Source organism: Oncorhynchus nerka, linkage group LG22 (assembly GCF_034236695.1).
Source record: "Oncorhynchus nerka isolate Pitt River linkage group LG22, Oner_Uvic_2.0, whole genome shotgun sequence".
NCBI lineage: Eukaryota > Metazoa > Chordata > Actinopteri > Salmoniformes > Salmonidae > Oncorhynchus > Oncorhynchus nerka.
The window spans coordinates 42,099,560-42,123,044 of NC_088417.1; the positions used below are offsets into that span (position 1 = coordinate 42,099,560).

At 40.7% G+C, this 23,485-nt stretch overlaps 1 protein-coding gene across 2 annotated transcripts in view; it reads right to left on the minus strand.

Moving 5' to 3' along the window:
• Positions 1-2,730: 2,730 nt before the first annotated feature.
• The window catches only part of LOC115105196 (transmembrane protein 108-like), a 100,884-nt gene continuing 80,129 nt past the window's right edge, over positions 2,731-23,485 (minus strand). For both annotated transcript variants that reach the window (XM_029626923.2, XM_065007164.1), the window contains exons 3-5: positions 7,598-8,815; positions 7,066-7,220; positions 2,731-4,175 (exon numbers count right to left, since the gene is read on the minus strand). In XM_029626923.2, coding sequence (XP_029482783.1) covers positions 4,065-4,175; positions 7,066-7,220; positions 7,598-8,815 — 1,484 coding nt within the window. In that variant the 3' untranslated portion in view covers positions 2,731-4,064. The remainder of the gene's footprint in view (positions 4,176-7,065; positions 7,221-7,597; positions 8,816-23,485) is intronic.

The window sequence follows — 23,485 nt, forward strand, 5'->3', positions numbered from 1 at the left end:
CCATATACTGACTGTTAGCACTTAGCAGTCTATAGCAGCTTCCCACCAGAATGGGCTTTAGGTGAGGCAGATGAACCTGTAGCCATATTACTTCAACAGTATTTAACATGAGATCCTCTCTAAACTTTACAGGAATGTGGTTCCCGCCCCTGTTGCATTTCTGTCTTTTCTGTAGATGTTATAACCATGTATTGCTACCACTGTATCATCAAATGTATTATCTAAGTGAGTTTCAGAGATAGTCAGAATATGAATGTCATCTGTTACAAGCAAGTTATTGACTTCATGGACCTTGTTTCTCAGGCTGCATATGTTAATATGGGCTATTTTTAGCACTTTTCTTGATTGTTGCTTGATTGTTTTAATGCTTTACTGGGAATGCCTCAACTTAAAAACAATTACAAGTGTATTGAATTAATGTACTATATTACAATTGAAGTACTCTTTTAATAGTGTGCTTAAGTGTAATGATAGTGAACTCCAAAAGTATTGGGATAGTGACACATTTTTTGTTGTTTTGGCTCTGTACTCCAGAACTTTGAAATGATACAACAACTTTGAGGTTAAAGTGCAGACTGTCAGCTTTAATTTGAGGGTTTTTCAATCCATATTGGGGTTTTGAAATTGCAGCACTTTTTATGCATAGTCCCCCAGTTTTACAGGAGTAAAAGTATATGGAGAAATTAACTTATGTGTATTAAAGTAGTAAAAAGTATTTGGTCCCCAGTGTTGTAAAGTACTTAAGTATAGATACTTTAAAGTACTATTTACATATTGTAGTTTTTTGGGGTATCTGTACTTTACTATTTATATTTTTGACAACTTTTTCTTTCACTTCACTACATTCCTAAAGAAAATAATGTACCTTTTACTCCATACATTTTCCCTGACACCCAAAAGTACTCGTTACATTTTGACAGGAAAATGGTCCAATTGACACACTTATCAAGAGAGCATCCCTGGTCATCCCTACTACCTCTGATCTGACAGACTCACTAAACACCCATACTTCGTTTGTAAATCATGTCTGAGTGTGCCCCTGGAAATCTGTAAATAAAAATGAATAAAGAAATGGTGCCGTTTGGATTGCTTAATATAAGGACTTTTAAATTATTTATACTTTTACTTTTAATACTTAAGTATATTTTAGAAATTCCATTTACTTTTGATACTGAAGTATATTTAAAACCAAATACTTTTAGACTTTTACTCAAGTAGTATTTTTACTGGGTGACTTTCACATTTACTTGAGTCATTTTCTATTAAGGTATCTTTACTTTTACTCAAGTAGTATTTTTACTGGGTGACTTTCACTTTTACTTGAGTAATTTTCTATTAAGGTATCTTTACTTTTACTCAAGTATGATAGTTGGATACTTTTTCCACCACTGTTGGTCCCATATTCATAGCATGTAATGACTACATCAAGCTTGTGACTCTATACATTTGTTGGATGCGTTTGCTATTTGTTTTGGTTGTGTCCAAATTGTTGTTATTGTAATGGTGAAAGGTTAGTATGTCTTGGGGATATGATATGTGTGCGTCTTGTAACTTTCTCACTCATCATTATTCACGATTCATTCAGGATTATCCGTAGTCATGGTAGCATTCACATTAATGTAAATGTGTTTAGAAACATATTATATTCTGATTTACAATAAAAGTGACTCCAACATGTCACAATACATTATTTACCATTAATTTCTATTGTGCACAAATTAATCTGAAACAACCAAAACAAATGCATACAACCTCATATAGTCATTGTATCATTTCAAATCCAAAGTGCTGGAGTAGAGCCAAAACAAAACATTTATCACTGTCTCAATACTTTGAGCTCACTGAACTAAAACACTGAATAACAATTAATTTAAAGTACACATTTAATAAGTGTGTTTAAGTTAAATTATAGTATATGTATAGTGTACTGAAGCTGTAATATGTAACTTTTTGGGGGGCGTCCCGAACCAGTTCACATAGAAATGTGTTATCAATCTGTCATTCTCGATGAAAGCCAGTCTGAGAAGCAGTAGATCTGTTCTATGTGCGCTAATTCTATGCTTCCCATTCTTATGTTTAGTTCTTGCATCTTTTACTTTTAGTTTTGTACACCAGCTTCAAACAGCTGTAAATACAATATTGTTGGTTATGGAAAATATATTTCACAGCGGTTGAGATGGTACAATCTCCACACAATGACTGCTTGTTTTGTCACATGAACTGAAATTATGTGAACTATTAGAATTTTAGCAACCAGGAAATGGCAGAGAGATTTCTGCATATTGCACCTTTTAATATATACCAGAAAAGTATATCTTGTACTTGAATTTGTAAAATATTGAAGTGTTTTTTTTTGGCTTGGGAGGAGAAAGTGACAGCTCATTAATGAACTCCAAGTACTGAAGCTCTCTAGATAAGCATTAGCAAAGTGTAGGCTTTATCCAATGACAGTGAGGCCATGTATATAGAATGGCCACTGGCCAGATACAGCATAGATGAACAGAGAACATTCTAGAAGTCAATGGTTTAGCTGGGGTCAGCAAGGGGGTGTTCATGGTCAATTAAAATAAAGGTTGACAAAATAAAAGGCCAAAAATATGAATTCATTTTATCCCAGTTTACACTTGGCAGTGGCACAAAGAATTTCCCAGGAGGACTATGCAGTTAATGTGCAACAATAACAAGTGTCATTACAGTCTTCATTGATGAGTGGAAGGAGTAAAACACAGATAATGTTAAAAGCTTTTCTCTTTTATTGCTCAGCTGTAAAAAGTACAGTGTATGCTACGACACAAAAAAAGACATGACGGTGGACCAAAGATACTGCCCCTCCTCTCCATTCTACATGTAGCAAAATACCCTTTCTCTGGTATGGCACCACATGCCCATTGCAGCGACATACATCCAGTAGATTGACAACATATTCAACAAAATCTTCAAACACAGGGAAGTATGATTTAACAGATCAGCGTTTCACAATGTGACAAACGGACGCAGTATTTATAAATATGTGACAAAGCAAAAGTAAAGCATGACAAACTGAAATTGATTTGATAATGAAACAAAATACGTATGTTTGATTAAACTGCCACTATGTGCTCACAGTAAATATTCAGGATAAAATATCTCAGTATTTTCATTGGTCATGATTTCTACGAACTTTTTCATTTCTACAACCAGAAATGAAATAAAATATCATTCAATCTATACATTACAATAATAAACATAGTTTAAGCTCCTGGACAAGTACTGTACTTATGGAGGGAGGTTACAATAAGTTTGGTCTCAAAATATTTAGTAAAGGTTAGACGTTAAACAAACAATGAGGTTTGTTTAACGTCTAACCTTTACTAAATCTGCCAAAACCAGAATCTACTCCATAACACAAATAGAGAGAGAGAGAGGCAAAGAGGCAGAGAGAAAGAGAGAGGCAAAGAGGCAGAGAGAGAGAGAGAGAGAGATAGGCAAAGAGAGAGACACACAGACAGTCCCCATGCTACAGAGGCAGTTCAAATTATAATACCTCCATTGCCTCTACTAAAACCTGGTCTCACAAACATTGCCCTAAATCTCGTAGGTACAGAATTCAAGTTCAACAGGATTTTCAGTAATTATTTGGGGTTTGATTAAAAAGAAAATGAAACATAACGTTCTTACAGAATAACTTCTCTCTAAAGCAGAAGTCAAGTGACCACGTCCACAATGTTCTCACCATCAAGCCACTGTAACAAAATGGAAATCACACATACTCAGTGGTTTATAAAGACATAAAAACGCTTATCACAATTAAGCATTTGTAGAAAATGCACATCAGAAAAATATGCGGGCGCACCCTCATAGTAAATAGTGTCTGTTATTAGCTCTTCTTTTAATCTTGGTCTATATATTCATAATGTACAGTATAAAGTTTCTGAAGATTTACCACATGTATAAAAATGACAGTGGTGGGAGAATAGGGAGAAAGCAGTGGCGGGGGACTTTAATTTTGAAAGTCAGACTTTTATTTTTGACAGTCTTGTATTGGTGGTTTCAGGACATGGCCACAAGACCAGCGTCCCTCCTCTCTAGATGTCGCAGGACTTCTCTCTGTTGATGAACAAGGTCTCCTGGCAGAAAGGGTTAACCAGCACCACCCCGCTGTTTCTGTAGTCCCCGTTAAGGGGTAGACACGTCTCCTGGAACACACACACGCACGCACACACACACACACACACACACAGACACACAACATACACATTAGCAAGACACTACATCACATAAAATGGGCATGATTCATGCCAGGTACACACTATAGAAGATAAATACTAGCTGATTCTAAAGGCTAGTGAGATTCAGGGCAGTGTGTTTTGTGACTTGGCAGACACAAACCATTCTCATGAGTACAAAAGATGGCTGAATGATTACGCTAGCAGAGAGAACACACAGAGAGAAAAATAGAGGGAAGGAGAGACGAGAGTTGAACAGGCTCCATGACAGAGAAAAGAAAGAAAGGAGGGGTGACTCAGCAGAAAACGCAACACAGCAGAGGGAGAGAGAAATAGTGGCGGTTGCTCAGCTAAAAGACATGGGGTGGGGAGGGTGGTGGAGAAAAAGCTGAAAAAAACAACAACACATTGATTCAGAAGTATGAGCCCTACAAAAAGAGAGGTACATTCTAACTGGAAATACCCCAAACCCTAACATAAACAAATGACTATATATAGATATTCTAGGTTGCACTGGAAAAAGGCTATTCAGGAAAAATAAGCAATAGATATTGACTGTAACGGCCATAGAGATAAATCTATTCACAATTCATCCCTATGGTAACGGCACCAGACAAGCTAGAGGCACTTTAGGACAGAACAATATGGATGGAGGGAGGAAAGGATGAGGCAAAGCTTCAGTGAGAGGAGGAATAAAACAGGGACGCAACACAACACCCGTGTGTCACCACGAGCATCCTAAACATGTTCCAACCTCGGCATCCACTCCTGCACCACCGGAAGAGAGAGAAAGCGATGGAGGGAACAAAAAAAAAGAGGACAAACCAGAAAGAGAGGTGTGGTCAGTATGCAGATGAGAAGAGAGCCGGTAAGATTTCATAGCAACAAAAATACGTCAATAGAGTGAACTGAAATGTCATGGACTAAATAGAGGATCAGCTAAAGGTCTAAAATTACACCAAATGATTCGTTGAAGTGGAACATTTTAGCTTCACCATTAATCTTACAGCAGATGGCACTATAGTCCACATACATACAGCACCAGTCAAAAGTTTGGACACACCTACTCATTCAAGTTTTCTTTTTAAAATTTATACTATTTTCTACATTGCAGAATAATAGTGAAGACATCAAAACTATGAAATAACATATGGAATCATGTAGTAACCTCAAGTTGTTAAACAAATCAAAATCTATTTTATAAGTAGACACCCTTTGCCTTGATGGCAGCTTTGCACACTCTTGGCATTATCTTAACCAGCTTCATGAGGAATGCTTTTCCAACGTTCTTGAAGGAGTTCCCACATATGCTGAGCACTTGTTGGCTGCTTTTCCATCACTCTGCGGCCCAACTCATCCCAAACCTTCCCAATTGGGTTGAGGTCGCGTGATTGTGGAGTCCAGGTCATCTGATGCAGCACTCCATCACTATCCTTGGTCAAATAGTCCTTACACAGCCTGGAGGTGTGTTTTGGGTCATCGTCCTATTGAAAAACAAATGATAGCCCCACTAAGTGCAAACCAGAAGGGATGGCGTATCGCTGCAGAATGATGTGGTAGCCATGCTGGTTAAGTGTGCCTTGAATTCTAAATAAATCACTAATAGTGTCACCAGCAAAGCACCCCACACCATCACCTCCATGCTTCACGGTGGGAACCACACATGCGGAGATTATCCGTTCACCTACTCTGCGTCTCACAAAGATGTCCATTGCTCATGTTTCTTGGCCCAAGCAAGTCTCTTCTTCATATTGGTGTCCTTTAGTAGTGGTTTCTTTGCAGCAATTTGACCATAAAGCCCTGATTCACACAGTCTCCTCTGAATAGTTGATGTTGAGATGTGTTTGTTACTTGAACTCTGTGAAGCATTTATTTGGGCTGCAATTTCTGAGGCTGGTAACTCTAATAAATTCATCCTCTGCAGCAGAGGTAACTCTGGGTCTTCCTTTCCTGTGGCAGTCCTCATGAGAGCCAGTTTCATCATAGCGCTTGTTGGTTTTTGCGACTGCAATTTTCTGGATTGATGGACTGTTGTTTCTCTTTGCTTATTTGAACGTTTCTTGCAATAATATGGACTTGGTCTTTTAATAAATAAATCTTCTGTATACCACCCCTACTTTGTCACAACACAACTGATTGGCACAAACGCATCAAGAAGGAAATAAATTCCACAAATTGACTTTTAACAAGTCCACCTTTTAATTGAAATGCATTCCAGGTGAATACCTCATGAAGCTGGTTGAGAGAATGCCAAGAGTGTGCAAAGCTTTCATCAAGGCAAAGGGTGGCAACTTTGAAGAATCTCAAACATAAAATATATTTGGATTTGTTTAACACTTTTTTGGTTACTACATGATTCCATAAGCGTTATTTTATAGTTTTGATATCTTAACTATTATTCTAAAATGTAGAACATAAAATAAAAACCTGGAATGAGTAGGTGTGTGCAAATTTTTGGCAACAGCACTTGGCTCGCTGATTTACATTTTCTGTATCATCACTGAATTCATGTCAAGTTGAGGAGCCTAATTTAGAGGAGCCCAACATTGTAATGCCTGTATGAATATAGGTTCCATATTCATTCAACTCTAACCCATGCCATCACACAGCTTATTATCAATTGGACTAAATGCCCATTATACCATGCTGGATCAAGGCTTCACAACAACATTACATATAGGCCCTTTCACTTAAATAATAAGTTCCCTCTAAAGCAATTGAGTGCCAGACCCAGGGCTGTAATTTAGCAATAACATTATATACAGGCCCTTCCCCTCAAGTGTAATATTTCTCATATCCTACAGGAAGTCCTCTTTGGTCTAATAATAAAAGTGGCAGTCAGTCTCAGGACTGTGTGTACCTCAGCATTGTCAAGGGATGTGATTTCCCGGGGCAGCTCCACCGCGTGCCTGTTGAAGTAGTCCATGGTGATGGCATTGTTCCAGTAGCTCAGGTTGTTCTCCTGATTTGAAGACTTCTTCTTCCTCCTCATACAGCACACGGTCAGCAGGACAGCTGGAGGGGGAGAGGAAGGGAGGGAGGGAGGATGGAGGAAGGTGGGGAAGGAGGGAAAGACAAAGTCAGTACAGCCTCTAAAACGATAGAACCTCAGTCCAGCTCTTTCATTATGTATCACATTGTCTCAGTGGACAGGTTGGGTGGTATACACTTGATCTCAGCCTCCTAAAAGTGGTGGTCAGTCTCCTACTGACTCAAACACAATTTCCTTTGATATGGTTTTCTCTAAGAGGCTTTGAGTTTATACTTAAATTGTACAATATATATTCATCCCTATAGAGGGGAATGGACATTTGATATAAAGGGCTTTGTTATCAACAAAAAAAACATATTTTGGCATCAAAGCATTCATCAGGTTGCTATTTGATACTCACAGCATGAGGACACAGGCACACTGATGGCCAACACGATCCACACAATGTCCATCTTGCTCAGGCAGATGGTGGCGCTGGACAGCGGTGAGTCCAGAGCTGGGCTGGAGCCATTACCAGGACCCCAGGGGTCTGCAGTGGTGGCGGGGACCAGTCGGTTCAGAAAGTTCCCACTGGCCGTGGAGGGGGGCTCCGTAGCGGATGAGCTGTTCCACTGGGAGGAAGGGTCCTTGCCAGGGATGCCCTCCACACTGCCGCTATGAAAAGTGACATTGCCATCTGTTTTGAGCTCCAGGGTGGGGTCCTCGTTGACCAGGGGGTGCACCTCCCGTAGGGTGATGGCGTGGGGTCGGGAAAGCTCGGGCGTGGCTTCAACATGCTCCCAAAGGGTCTGATCTAGAGCAGCATTCTCTGAGGAAGAGGAGGAGAGAGAGGAAGGCTGCAGCTCAGTGGTGAAGTCCTGCTGACTGGTGTCTGTGGGCTCCTTGACATTCCCCCCCATAGGCTCCTGGGTGTGTGTGGGGGCCGGTGGACCACCAAGCTCCAGGCCCAGAGTATGCTCTCTATCTGTGAGCGGGCTGGGCAAAGAAGGAGCCAGGGCAGACCCAGAGTCTGGAGTCCCCTCCACTGCAGCTGGAGCTACCTCACTCTGTGGGCCAGCAGAGCTGGGAGGGCTAGATGGGCTGTTGCCCTGGTTAACATTAACAGTATCTGGGCTATGGGCTTGATTAACTGAGTTGGGCAAGAGGCCCTGGTCTGCACTGAGAGAATTGGAGCTGTGGCCTGGGTTGAGAGCACCAGAGCTGGGGGAATGGGCCTGTTTGACTGGACTGGGGCTGACAGAGCTAGGGCCAGGGTCTTGGTTTACTCTCACAGAGTTCACAGTGTTAGGACTGAAAGTAGCTGCAACATGAATGAGGCTGTCTTTACTGGGTGATGTCACACTGTGTGCCAGGCTGGTGTGATGGGTTAGATGCCAGCCCCAGGAGCTGGGGGCTGTGGTGGGCTTGATGATGCCTGTGGGCAGTGCCCCTCCCTGGGGGGACCAAGGGTCCCCGCTGCTGGAGCCCTCCTGCTGCCAGTCTGGGAGAGGCAGGAGCGGGTTAGGGGGGCTGCTGTGGGGCGCTGACATGGAGACAGGGTCCTTGGGGGTCCGGCTGGGGTACAGCTCCTGGGTAGAGGACACCACTCCCACTGGCACAGATAGGATTGCTAGAACACCTACAGAGAGAGAGAATTACTATATAGAATGTGTGTGTGTGCTTGTGTGTAGGTATGCATATCTGAGTGTGTGTGTGTGTGCAGGTCGCTCTACCCTTTCTCCTGAGGTTCCCTGCTTGGAATATTGAGGCACAAACACTGATCCCCAGAAGCGGCAATAGGCTGTTTATGAGTCCTGGAGGAACCTTACAACTGTGGGCTGGATTCAATCGAGCAGAAAGACGATGGCCAGAGCTTACCCATGATGTTGCACAACAATTTAAGTCAATAAGTCATCGTTTTAGTCAAAGTATGATATACAGTATTTGGGCTTGAAGTGACAAGTCAGAAGTGCCCACTTGGATCCGTGTGATCCAAGTTTTATTTGTCTTTTCCTTTGATATGATGTACAAATTATTTTCAGCCAAGGTTTCATTTCAGGGCTGGGTTTTATTTGAATGTTACCATCCACCAGCATGGCATTATTTATTAATCAGAAACAGCTGCAAAGTTGATGCTTTTTGCCACTGAAATCTATGCTTTTGCAACTCCGCTTAAAAAAAAAATCATAATCCATTGAATAATATGTGTATTTTCACTTATTTTTTAAATAGTCTGTATTAATGTTGGAGGAAATTATAGTTGAAATGATTAATTATGCATACATTAGATTAGAACCAGTTATTATAATACTATTATGTTATGGTATGAAATGTATGGGTTCTTGGTTAAGCTGTTACTGAAAATGTAAGTAAAACAAATTAATTGTATGTACCTTGCGGGGGTTTAAGGGAGAGGGATGATATATCTTTTCTAACAGATAAGAATGGTCTTTGATGTTCCATTAGTGGAGGAGAAGATGTCTTTTAGACAGATTGGAATGTTTGTTTTATGAGGGGAGTAGAAGAAGATCTCCAGAACTGAAGACACTGCGCTATTGTGTGGATAGGAGAGGGTGTGAGAAACTGATGATGTAATTTTATGTTGTGTCTTTAAAATGTAAGGTTCTTTGTATTTTGCTTCAGTACTCTCTTGAATTAAACGCTGTTACCTGACTTTTAAGACCGGGACTCTGTCCATTTCTTATAAAAATATTGGGTCTTTACAATCCCTTTAGAATGCATTGACAGAGTAATAATTCTGATTGGGAAATAATATAGAGGAATTTAGAATTCCACTAACAATTAAACATGCACACATGTGTATGTGACCAATAAGATTTGATTTGGAAGGCTTTCCACTAGATGTTGGAACATTGCTGTGAGGACTTGCTTCCATTGAGCCACAAGAGCATTAGTAAGGTTAGGCACTGATGTTGGGCGATTAGACCTGGCTCGCAGTCGGCGTTCCAATTCATCACAAAAGTGTTTGATGGGGTTGAGGTCAGGGCTCTGGGCAGGCCAGTCAAGTTCTTCCACACCGATCTCGACAACCCATTTCTGTATGGACCTCACTTTGTGCATGGGGTCATTGTCATGCTGAAACAGGAAAGAGCCTTCCCCAAAATGTTGCCACAAAGTTGGAAGCACAGAATCGTCTAGAATGTCATTGTATGCTGTAGCGTTAAGATTTCCCTTCGCTGGAACTAAGGGGCCTAGCCAGAACCATGAAAAACAGCCCCAGACCATTATTCCTCCTGCACCAAACTTTACAGCTGGCACTATGCATTGGGGCAGGTAGCGTTCTACTGACATCCCCCAAACCCAGATTTGTCCATTGGACTGCTAGATAGAGAAGTGTGATTCATCACTCCAGAGAACGAGTTTCCACTGCTCCAAAGTCCATTGGCGGCGAGCTTTACACCACTCCAGCTGACGCTTGGCATTGCGCATTGGTGATCTTAGGCTTGTGTGCGGCTGCTCGGCCATGGAAACCCATTTAATTAAACTCCCGAAGAACAGTTCTTGTGCTGACGTTGCGTCCAGAGACCGTTTGGAATTCAGTAGTGAGTGTTGCAACCGAGGACAGATGTTTCAACTTAACAATAACAGCATTACAGTTGACTGGGGCAGCACTAGCAGGGCATACAGGGTTGCCTAGTGGTTAGAGCGTTGGACTAGTAACCGAAAGGTTGCAAGTTCGAATCCCTGAGCTGACAAGGTACAAATGTGTCGTTCTGCCCCTGAACAGGCAGTTAACCCACTGTTCCTAGGCCGTCATTGAAAATAAGAATTTGTTCTTAACTGACTTGCCTAGTAAAATAAAGGTAAAAAATACATTTGACGACCTGACTTTTTGGAAAATCCTATGATGGTACCACGTTGAAAGTAACTGAGCTCTTCAGTACAGGCCATTCTATTGCCAAAGTTTGTCTATGGAGATTGCACGGCTGTGTGCTCGATTTTATACACCTGTCAGCAACGGGTGTGGTTGAAATAGCCAAATCCACTAACTTGAAAGGGTGTCCACATACTTTCGGCCATGTAGAATACATGTACAGATGGAGAAAAGAAAAGATAGAAATAAAGAAAATAAGAATGATAAAGAAAAGAGAGTATAAGGACAAAGAAGGGTAATAGAGGGTGAAATTCCACAAAAAAACAGCACCAGCACACGCCCACAATCTCAAACACTGTACTGATTACCCATCTTAACTCAGTCATATACCAGTATTCAGGATCACACATTTCTATACACTCATTTCCCCCAGTCCATTAAGGGATCCAATAGGCATTTAAACACAGCCTTCAACTCATAAATCATATTCCTCCCGATATGTGCGTGTCCTAAATTACATCCTATTCAAAAGTGGGGAATAGGGTGCCATTTAGGACACAGCTGCTCTGGCTCGCTAGGTACTGTATGAGAGTGCCCTCTCCTCTCTACTTTCCATTTACCAAGCCTGTCACATCTCTAATGCATAGAGGAGCCTAATCCAGACACTCCAGAGTGTCATGACTGGGGGATAACACAGACAGGATAGTTTGATTTATGAATGGTGGTCTCAGAGATGGTGGTAAGGCAGGGAGACCATAGTCTCACAGAAATAGTCTGACCCACCCCAGGAATATTTGCCTCATATTTTGGCCCATTGTTGATCTCTGGAGGTGGTACGTTGCCCCCCCCGGTCTCCTCAACACATTATTACTGTATTCCATCCTCCAACATGCACAAACATACTAATACATATATACATGTCTCTCGTCACATATAGGCTATCTATGGTTCCATCCACACAGAGTAGAATTGATTACTATATTATGTTGTCCATTGTGGGGGCTGTTAGTAAACCATAGCTACTATGTTGCTGCTATAGACTAACAGTAGCAGTTGTTCCTGAGCATTGTACTTCAGGAGTGTGATAGTGTGCAACACTGTTTGTCATGCAGTAGTCTGGCCTCAATCACACACTCAATCAGTGTCTAACCCCCACTATCACAACACTACCTGGCAATGCGCTCCGGCTCCGCTGACCAACAAAATGGCAACAGAGTTTACATCCGTTGTACATACTAACACATGCTCCAGCAATACACTCCGCAGACACACACACACACGCAACTCTGCACATGCCCATACATGCACCCACGCTCGCTCGCACACTGGTCCTCCTCATCTGCAATAAACACACTTATTAATATGCATCTGGCAACCCGCTGATCATCATGTTTTATTGAGTAGCTCATAAAATCTTAAAGGAGGCAAAACACCTTTTAAGTTTGGTAGCATCAAAACATGTTGCATGATGTTCGTTGTCAGTCCGGTGAATAGTCAATATTTTGTAAAGTTATTCATTACTTGTGTGGTAGGCTGTGTGGTTGAGAGTCATCTAATCTCTCTTGAGAAGCACATGTACACGCATGCACTCACACACAAACACAGATTATCTGGTATGATATAGATACGGATTCATGCAGATTCTCTATAATAGTCTCTAGAAGCTCAAACTCCCACTCTCCCTCCCTCCTCCTTTTCCTATAGCAGTGTGTTCAATTTCCCTTCTCGGGCAATAAAGATCTATTGAATTGAATTGAATTTTGTGAGTGTTCCATACAGTAATGTGAATGTAAGTATGCCTACTGGTGACTACATACAGTGCGGAGGGTTAGTAAATACTAAGGACAACGAGGAGGAATCTCAAGCTACAGTAAATCTCCAGCTCAACTCGTCATTTTCATCAAAGGTTATGTTTCTTTTTTTCTGGCAGTGAGTCACCCACTCCTGGTCTGGCAGTGACATTAGATTAGAGCTACTGCTGCTGCTCATAAGTGTCACGTCTATTCCCGCTCCTCCACCCTCTGGCGTTCGATGTCAACGGTAACCACCGGTCCTGGGTTCCAACATTACGCACACCTGCCATCAATCATTACACACACCTGCACGTCATCATGAGGCACACCTGGACTCCATTACCTCACTTATTACCTCTCCTATATCTGGCACTCTTAGGTTCCTTCCCCAGTCAGTATTGTGTATGTGTTTCATGTCTATACGCGACTTGTGTTTGTTATGTTGTTCGATGATCCGTTTATTATTAGACTCCCAGCGTATACGTTATAATAAGACAGACACTCGCAATGACTCACAGGCAATGACTCATAGTACTGCACTATGTAGGGAACGGGATGCAGCCCCAGACACAGGCTAGCTCTAGGGGTTCATTGGGGGAATGAGGGAGACCTTCATCCTGTATAGCCAGTTTCCTGCCCCTAAGCCTCCCTGTAAAGACTCTGACTAGGTGTCCTAACTAAGCAACACTCTTGGCCTCCAATGCCCTCTGAGTGTGTACACAACAATATAATGCTGTTGATGTAATGCAAGGAGGTACCGTGAGGCATGAACCTAATACACACAATACACAGTACAGAATGGAATAAAATAGCTCCCCAAACGTGCGTGTGGGTGGGCAGGCACATAGATGGGAACTAGTGGATATATGGAGGCTTAAATATCCTGACCTAGTGAGATATACAGTGTATTCGGAAAGTATTCAGACCACGTGACTTTTTCCAAATGTTGTTACATTACAGCCTTATTCTAAAATGTATTAAATTATTTTTTCCCCCTCATCAATATATACACAATCAGTGGTGTAAAGTAGTGAGGTATCTGTATGGGGTATCTGTATGTACTTTACTATTTATATTCATGGCAACTTTAACTTCACTACATTCCTAATGAAAATAATGTACTTTTTACTCCATACATTTTCCCTGACACCCAAAAGTACTCGTTACATTTTGACAGGAAAATGGTCCAATTCACACACTTATCAAGAGAACATCACTGATCATCCCTACTGCCTCTGATCTGGCGGACCCACTAAACACAAATGGTTCGTTTGTAAATTATTTCTGCATGTTGGAGTGCTCCTGGCTATCCGTAAAAAAAAAAAATAAAGAAAATTGTGCCGTCTGGTTTCTTTAATATAAGGAAGTTAAAATGATTTATACTTTTAGTTTTACTATTGATACTTAAGTTTTTAAAACCAAATATTTTTAGACATTTACTCGAGTAGTACTTGACTGGGTGACTTTCACTTTTACTTGAGTAATTTTCTACTAAGGTATCTTTACTTTTACTCAAATATGACAATTGAGTACATTTTCCACCACTGCACACAATACCCCAACTGTGGGACCTTATATAAACAGGCAAATACCTGTCTATATAAGGTCCCATAGTTGACAGTGCATGTCAGAGCAAAAACCAAGCCATGAGGTCTAAGGAATTGTCCGTAGAGCTCCGAGACAGGATTGTGTTAAGGCACAGATCTAGGGAAGGGTACCAAAACATTTCTGCAGCATTGAAGGTCCCCAAGAACAGAGTGGTCTCCATCATTCTTAAATGGAAGAAGTTTGGAACCACCAAGACCGCTGTGCAAACTGAGCAATCGGAGGAGAAGGGCCTTCGTCAGCGAGGTGACCAGCACCCGATGATCACTCTGACAGAACCTTCCAGAAGAACAACCATTTCCGCAGCACTCCACCAATCAGGACTTTATGGTAGAGTGGCCAGACGGAAGCCAGTCCTCAGTAAAAATGCACATGAAAGCCCGCTTGGAGTTTGCCCCAAGGTCACCTAAAGGACTCTCAGACCATGAGAAACAAGATTCTCTGGTCTGATGAAACCACGATTGAACAGCGTTCGTTGTTTGAAGTAACGTCTTTGTTGTTGTAATATTGCAAACGAACATGGCAGTTTCACTACTATGGATTGCAGCTTTAAGGTTGCCAGTACATTTCATTGAAAGGGCTTGTCAACACCAAACCCACTGGGTACAGACGTCAGTTCAACATGTAGTTTTTATTTACATTTGGTTGAGTTGTCAACTAACGTGAATTCAACAGAAAAAGGTCACCATGTCATTGGATTTAGGTTAAAAGTTGGGTTTTGCAAATCCAGTCAGTTTTCCACGTTGATTCAACCTGTTAGCTTCGCTCACTATCTCTGACACCCACCTGATCATACCACTCACTATTCTGGGATGGAGAAAAACAAGGACGAGGTCAATATTACTGTTAAATTAGATCCTGATTTATTTCTGTTATATCAGCCAAAACCTTTTTTCAATTAACCCAGCCAAGAGATTTATTATGGGGAAGGGCAATTTATGCAGTAAACTTACTGAGTTATAGGCTGTTTGGAATGCATAAGAAGTGAGTGACATTCATGTATAAGTGCTCTATTGATGACATGGAGGGGAATGGGACATTAGTAGATCATAGGGCTGGCTGCTGTGTCTTGTGCACTTGATCTAAGGACTTTTGCCCCATCTCTGTCCCTTTCACATCACTCAGTATTAGAGTCAATGCCAGGGCCACAGAAAGCCAAATTGGCCGCCCAGTGGCATTGAGTTTGAGACCTAGTGAAATTAAAGCATCATAATGGTGAAAATGATCAAATCCTCAACATTCAGCTATAACCTCATTGGTCAGTATTTACTTAAACGACCAATACTACAAACTACTGCAGTGGGGTAATAGTGTGAGATGTAGCCTACACTACTACATCCTATATCCACCACACCAATCATAGCAGAGAATCAACTTAGTGTGTGTACTAGAGAGCAGCTCTACAACATCCGTAGAGTACGACCCTACCTCACACAGGAAGCGGTGCAGGTCCTAATCCAGGCATTTGTCCTCTCCCGTCTGGACAACTGCAACACACTGTTGGCTGGGCTACCCGCTTGTGCAATCAAACCCCTGCAACTTAAACAGAACGCTGCAGTCCGCCTGGTTTTCAACCTTCCCATGCTCTCTCATGTCACCTCGCTCCTCCACAGCCTCCATTGGCTTCATGTCGGAGCTCGCATCCACTACAAGACCATGGTGCTTACCTACGGAACAGCAAGAGGAACTGCCCCTCCCTACCTTTAGGTTATGCTCAAACCCTACACCCCAGCCTGAACACTCCGTTCTGCCACCTCTGGTCTCTTGACCCTCCCACGCCTACGGAAGGGCAGATCACGCTCAGCCCAGTCCGAGCTCTTCTCTGTCCTGGCACCCCAATGGTGGAGCCAGCTTCCCCATGAAGCTAGGACAGTAGAGTCCCTGTCCATTTTCCTTTAACATCTGAAACTCTACCTTCAAACAGTATCTTAAATAATCCTCCTACCTGCACCACTTGCACTTGACCCTCCACCCCCCCTTCTAGCTCTGACTCTACTGATGATAGATCCATTATTTGGGAAAAATATACTTTCTATGCCTGTGATGTGGTTGTCCCACCTAGGTATGCAGAACCCTCCTCTAGCTTCTCAGTCTGCATTTCAGGTACCCCAGCAAAACACACACTCAGGGGGTAGAAGTTGCCCTTAGGCACAGATCACAGCACAGTTTATCCTCCCTAAATCATCACCTTAGATTAAGGAGGCTCTCACCGTGCAGTCCTCTATGGACTGTGTTAAGGCAGGCAGATGCTAACTCAATGGGATCGTCCACAAATCTACACAGGATGTGGGAAGGCTGTCTACAGCATCGATCAGAATACCAATGAGCTTCTATCTCAAATTTCACAACACCCAAACAACACACACACAGACATACATGTGCACGCGGTACAGATGTGCCCTGAGATATGAGACAAAGAGAGAAGAGTCTATGGCTGTGTCCCAAATCGTACCCTATTCCTTACATAGTTCACTACTTTTGACCAGAGCCATATGGGTCCTAAAAGTGTTGCACTATGTAGGGCAGGGATTGCCACAAAAAATCTGAACTCATCATGAGGGGTCACAGTGGATAGCGGGTCTGCGTACCCACATCCATATCCACAAATGCAGTCAGCCTTTTGGAGGGCTGTCATGCCAAATAGTGTCCACCGGCCAAAATAGTGTCCACCGGCCAAATAGTGTCCACCGGCCAAAATAGTGTCCACCGGCCAAAATAGTGTCCACCGGCCAAATAGTGTCCACCGGCCAAATAGTGTCCACCGGCCAAATAGTGTCCACCGGCCAAATACTGTCCACCGGCCAAATACTGTCCCCCTCTACGTCACAATGGGATTCGATGAGTTCTAGCTTCTGTTGCTAGGGCTGTTTCTAGAATTTGCAATATTCTGACCGGATTACGTAATGTACCAAAACGTCCGTTGCTATGCTAGTTGCCTGGCTCTATTTTAACTCGCAGCGGTCGCGAAGGAAGGAGGTTGCGGGAAGTTCTATTTCACCGCATAAACGTTCGCTATTACCTCCGAATTGCTCTTCAAGGAAGGTGTTTTTGACCGTGACAACCTGCTGAATACCTACTGCTTCAGAGGACCGAAAAGAGAACACTTTCTTTACCATGTATTTGTCTTAAGTACATATTGTTAAATAGGAATAAATAACTGTTTTTATAGATTGACGTTGGTAACTACTGTAACGTTACTTATATACCTCCGCCTGCCTAGTCAGCTAGCCATCTAGCTAGACAGTTTTATTTAGCTAACGTTAATTAGCAAGCAAGCTACTGTTTTATTTTATTTTGAACACAACAAATACAAAAAAGGCAGAAATATACAAACATGAGTACATAAACCTAACAGCCTGTTAAATACTTTTATGGTGCGTGTTGCTTTTTACATTTTACTGATCATTTCAAAATAATATTTAAATTCTATCTTAAATAATGTGAAAAGGGGTTTGTTCTCTGCCCACATCATTTTATGGATAAAGAATCTTCTATGAAAGATAAACAAATGAACAATGAAAGTTAAAATCAGGGTCCATATCATTTGGATCAAAATAAAACATATCAGGGTCTCTCCTCTCAGATTAACATTAATAGTCATTTCTTTTCAAATAGAATCTTCTAACTCACTCCAAAATCTTCCGACATCAGAACAGTCCCAAAATAGATGGTCAAGAGTTTCTGGGTCACAACCACATATTACACATTTGTTATCAGTAGCTATTTTAAATATGTGTATAATAAAGGACTTTACAGGGTAGATTCTACAAATGAGTTTGTATGATACTTCTTTCACCTTCAATACAATATTTACCAGACAAACAACGAAACTTTGTTCCAGTTCACTTGTCCTAGGGCTACATTCCAGTACATTTTAGCAGAAGGAATAGTAACATATAGACATTTCCCTTATATAGATGTTATTATATTTATAGTTCAAAATGTAAATTCCTTCTAATTATATTGAGGCTACAAAATCATCAACAGTTGCACTTGGACTATTGTTATATTCTCCTAAAAGAAGAATAGCACCTTTAGGGACAGCTCTAACAACAATTTGATACTCCTCAGGAGTGAATGTAACATTGTTCTCATACATTCTGGATGATCATACAGTTGTCCATCATTATTCAATAATTGTTTAGCCCAAATAATGTTGTTGTCAAACCAGTTCTGGAACAATAAAGACTTGTTTTTGTATTTTATGTCTTTAGATTGTATACCTATGTGGGGAAAAATTGTGCTTGTACATGAGGTTCCAAGTTAGAAGTACTTGTTTATGAACGTTTGCAAGCTTAATAGGGATTTTACCCATATCAAAGTTGCATTTGAGTAGGAGGTCTAGACCACCAATCTGTTGGAATATTAAATTAGGGATAATATTCCAAATGCAATCCTTATTTCTTCAATAGTTTTGTATCCATTTAATCTAAAATATTATATTAGAGGTTTTACAATCTAGAGCGTTCAACCCTCCCTCACCTTGGGTGCTACATATTACCGCTTTTCTTAAATAATGAGGTTTATTCCTCCATATGAAGTTAAATAATTTAGTATCAACCGTTTTAGTTACTGACAGAGGAACATCCAAGGCAAGGGAGGTGTAAACTAATCTGGACAGATCTTCAGATCTTGACAATAGTACACGTCCAGATAAAGAAAGATCTCTTAATAACCAGGAGTTTAATCTCTTTCAAATTTTCTCTACAATAGGAGAGAAATTTAAGTTGGCCCTTTCGTTCTGATCTTTGCTAACTTTAATACCAAGATGCGATCATATTTTTTACAGGGATATTACATACTGAGTTTAAGTCACATCTTTTCAACGCAAATAATTCACATTTCCTAATATTCAGAGATTAACCTGATACACGTGAGAAGGCATTAATACACTCAATAGCTTTCCTAGCTTTCCTTCCTAAAAAAAATGGTGGTGTCGTCAGCCATTTTCTCTCTTTGTCTTGTATCTGAATACCCCTAAAACTATCCTTATTTATATGAAGTGCCATAACTTGTGTGACCAATAAAAATAAGAAAGGAGAAATTGGGCATCCTTGTGGAATCTCTGAAATTCCATGGGATAATTTAACAGAGCTGTTACTGTTATTGTAAAGTGTCTTAATTACACTTTGAAAATATTGACCAAAACCAAAAAAAAAATCGAAGTGTCTCAAAAACGGTATCAAATGCCTTGTAAAAGTCTACAAATAAAATGAAGCTATCTTCCATAATGTGCTCATTGTAGTCTAAAGTCCAATACTAGTAGAATATAATTACATATGTGTCTGCCCTTCATAAGTCTTTCTGCAAAGATGGATGCAAGTAGCAGAAATGAGGCCTTGTGTCATAGAAACAGGCAGGCCCCCGAAATCAATTGCCTCCTTAAAAACATGAAATATAAATTCAATAATATCCTCCTGAAAATATTTATGGAATTCACTAATAATGCCATCATTCCCTGGATATGTGTTCTCTTTAACTTGCTGATACATTTTTTTTATTTCATTAATATAAATAATTTCATGGAAGTCTTCATCTATGACTTTTGCATAGTCTTTGACTGAGTCTAGAAAGGCAGATATGTAGGACAGGCATTACTGGTATAAAGGTTACCATAGAATTCTGAAACATATTTTAAAATATCTTTGGGGTTTTCATTTTCTCTGCCATTTATATTAAGCTTATGAATAGATGTACATTTAATTTGTATTTTTTCTCCACCTTCCTCCAACCATCTCCTTCTTGATCTTACAAATGCCCCTTTTGCTCTCTCTTCATACTTTGGCTCCATTTGTAGTTGTAAAGAGAATAACTGAATCTTTCCTTCTTCATCAAGGTCCTCCATAGAGATTAGAGAAAGTATTTCCTTAACAAGTTTATCTTCCCTCAATCTTTTAAGTTCAGCCATTTCTTTACCTCTCTTCATGGCCGTTTGTCTTATTTCATACTTCATTAATTCCCAATATTTCCCATAAGACTTAAATAGTTGGGCTTTCCTCCAATTGTCTTGTATAATATCTTTGGCATCCATCTATGTGAATGCTCAGTGTTTGAGATCAATTGACACCCTTTACCACGGCACTTTGAGATTGATTTGAAACTGAAAAACTCTTTACGCACCACTGCACTTTGTATAGGGTTGGCTGGCCTTCAAGTCACTCGTAGGCTCAGTCACTGGTATACTTTTATTTACAAAGCCATTTTAGGTTTACTACCTTTTTATTTGGGCATTTTTATTGTTCAGAAATGTGGTGGGTACTCTCCTCGTTCGCTGGACTTTATCCTGCTAACTGTTCCAAGGGCTTTTAAGTCCTCTGCACCATCGTCTTGGAACACTTTACAAAATACTTTTAAACTCGATGAACTTGTCCCGGTTGGTATTTTTAAGTCACTGGTGAATGATCTTGAGACTGATTCCCTGACCTGTCAATGTTTTTACATTTGCTGTTTTTGATTTTGTTATACTCTTGTGAATTCTATGGTTTTTACTAGATTACTTGTAGTTTTTCATGTTGTTTGTCTGTAATTTTTGTAATGACTTGGTGCTGCCTATCTTGGCCAGGACACTCTTGAAAAAGAGATTTTAAATCTCAATGAGCCCTTCCTGGTTAAATAAAAGTTTAATAATAAAATCTTGAAATTATCATCTTCCAACAGTCTACTATTGAGTTCCCAATAACTCCGATTCAGTTTAACTTCAGATCCATTAATATTTAAAGATAAGCTACTGTAACTGTTATTGCCCGTCTGTTTGTATGTAGCTTGTACTTCAATGGCATTCCTCAAGGAGATTTTCTTTTATCTTTCCAACCAGGCAAAGTACTATGAAGACACCACTGATCTCGACAAGAGGAACAACATTCAGAGAAATTCACAATTCAAGGTAACGTAAAGCAGGTAACTTCAATTAGATGGACGGCTTTAGCTATGCACAACCACTTTTCAACAACCATTTTCCATCTAACGTACAGTAGGCTAGTTGCTAACTATACATATAGTTCAGTGGAGTGTTGCTGACGGGAGGATGGCTCATAATAACGTCTGGAATGGAGTAAATGGAATGGTATCAAACACGTGGTTGATACCATTCAATTGACTCCATTCCAGCCATTATTATGAGCTGTCCTCTCCTCAGCAGCGTCCACTGATATAGTTATACAGTATGTCTGTCATATTGAGGTGTCTAGCTATACGTTAAACCTGATCAATTAAATGGATAGGTGTAAACTACAGTAGGTGTTTTTGCTAGAGAGACACAGAGAGGGGGCGAGAAAATGAGAAAGGATGAACGTGAGACAGGGGGAGAGAGGTGGGAAGAGAGTTTAAGACAGACAGAGAGAGAGAGATGGAAAGAAAAAAACAGAGAAAGACAGCAGTGCAAATATTATTAGACTTGAGTATTTCAACAACTCTTCTCTTCCAACTTGTTAGGCAATCATATCTACCTACGGTGGAAGGATGGCCAGCCACACAGGAGGGTGAGGAGAAGGAGGCCGTGCTGACTGAGATGAATGCTGGCCATTTCGAAATGAAGCCTACGCTTCTTCTGACTGGGAATTGTCATGGTAGACAGCTGGGCAAGTGAAATAACCTTTTGTTTATCAATCACATTCTATTATATCTGAAAATATAATGATTTCAATTAATATCATATCAGAGAGCACACAATGTTTCAATTTGTCACTTTTTGCTTAAAGGTCATTACACCCACGGTTCTCCTGAGGTCATCTTGAGTGACCGAGATCATGAACGCTGGTACAAGGTACGGATGTTACAGGTTATATTCTGTCACCAATGGTTTGTTTTATTTATTTTTTACAATTTGTTTTTCTATGGTACATAATCAGACATATTTCAATATCTAACGTTGTCAATAGATATCGCTTTCTTTCCCCCTACTCCAGGTTTGGTGAATGGACCAACCAGACCCCTCAAGACTGCCATGGGCAAGTCCCTTGATTGGTACCAGGAAGGGTGGGAGGACAACCGGAAGGTAATTCTCTTTGCACACAACAGCAGCATCCAGGCCTCCACTGAGTACGGACGGTAGCCGCAGCTGTTGACTGAGGTAAACAATGCAATTGTATATACAATTATTGCATATACAGTGAGGGAAAAAAGTATTTGATCCCCTGCTGATTTTGTACATTTGGCCACTGACAAAGAAATTATCAGTCTATAATTTTAATGGTAGGTTTATTTGAACAGTGAGAGACAGAATAACAACAGAGAGTAATAGGATACGGCATGTGTCAAAATTGATTGATTGCTGACAGGTGTCAAAAATGATTGATTGCTGACCTTATGACCTGATGACGTGTACTGAATATGTGCCCCCGCCCCGCCCCCCCTGTTCGTGTGGTCATGTGTTAGAGGGTGTTTGAACTTTTGGGGCCCATGCCCCCCTCCATCCCCCAGTTTTATCTCCCTTATGGTTGTTATCTATGAAGCAGGAATGTCTGGGGCTATAGATAGCGCTGGGTCCTCAGCATTATAAATGTCCAGAACAAGCCATTTTTAAGACCTGAATAAATGTGTGTGGGTGTGTGTGAGAAACAAGGAATGTGTGTGGGTGTGTGTGTTAGAAACAAGGTCCCTTGGGCATTGTGTCCATTTCAGGCTTTAAACAACAATTAAACAGCCATCTAAATAATGTTTCTGAGCCTAGTTTCCTATTGAGTTCTCTTTATATGTACAGGCACAGAGCTTCCAGATGGCTCCAGCCTAAGGATTTTCAGTGCATGTACACACGGGGAGATTAGAAAGAAAAGATCCTAAAGGTACTTTCAGATTCAGGTTTATCATGACAGCCGCTTTATGAAAGGCATTTACTTATGGCTAAACAGCTTCTACACAGTTTATTAATTAATGCTGTGGGATGAAATTAGGTGTTTCTAGGAGGTCTTAAACAGATCTACAGTGAAACAAACATGTACACTTTACACACATATTTATTGACTTTTAAAAAGACCACAGTAACATGACAGAATTTGTGCAAAGGAAACGAAATCTGCTAGGGGATATTAAATGTACAACAGTAGTATTCTGTAACAAGCAATACGTGTTAAACATGAGG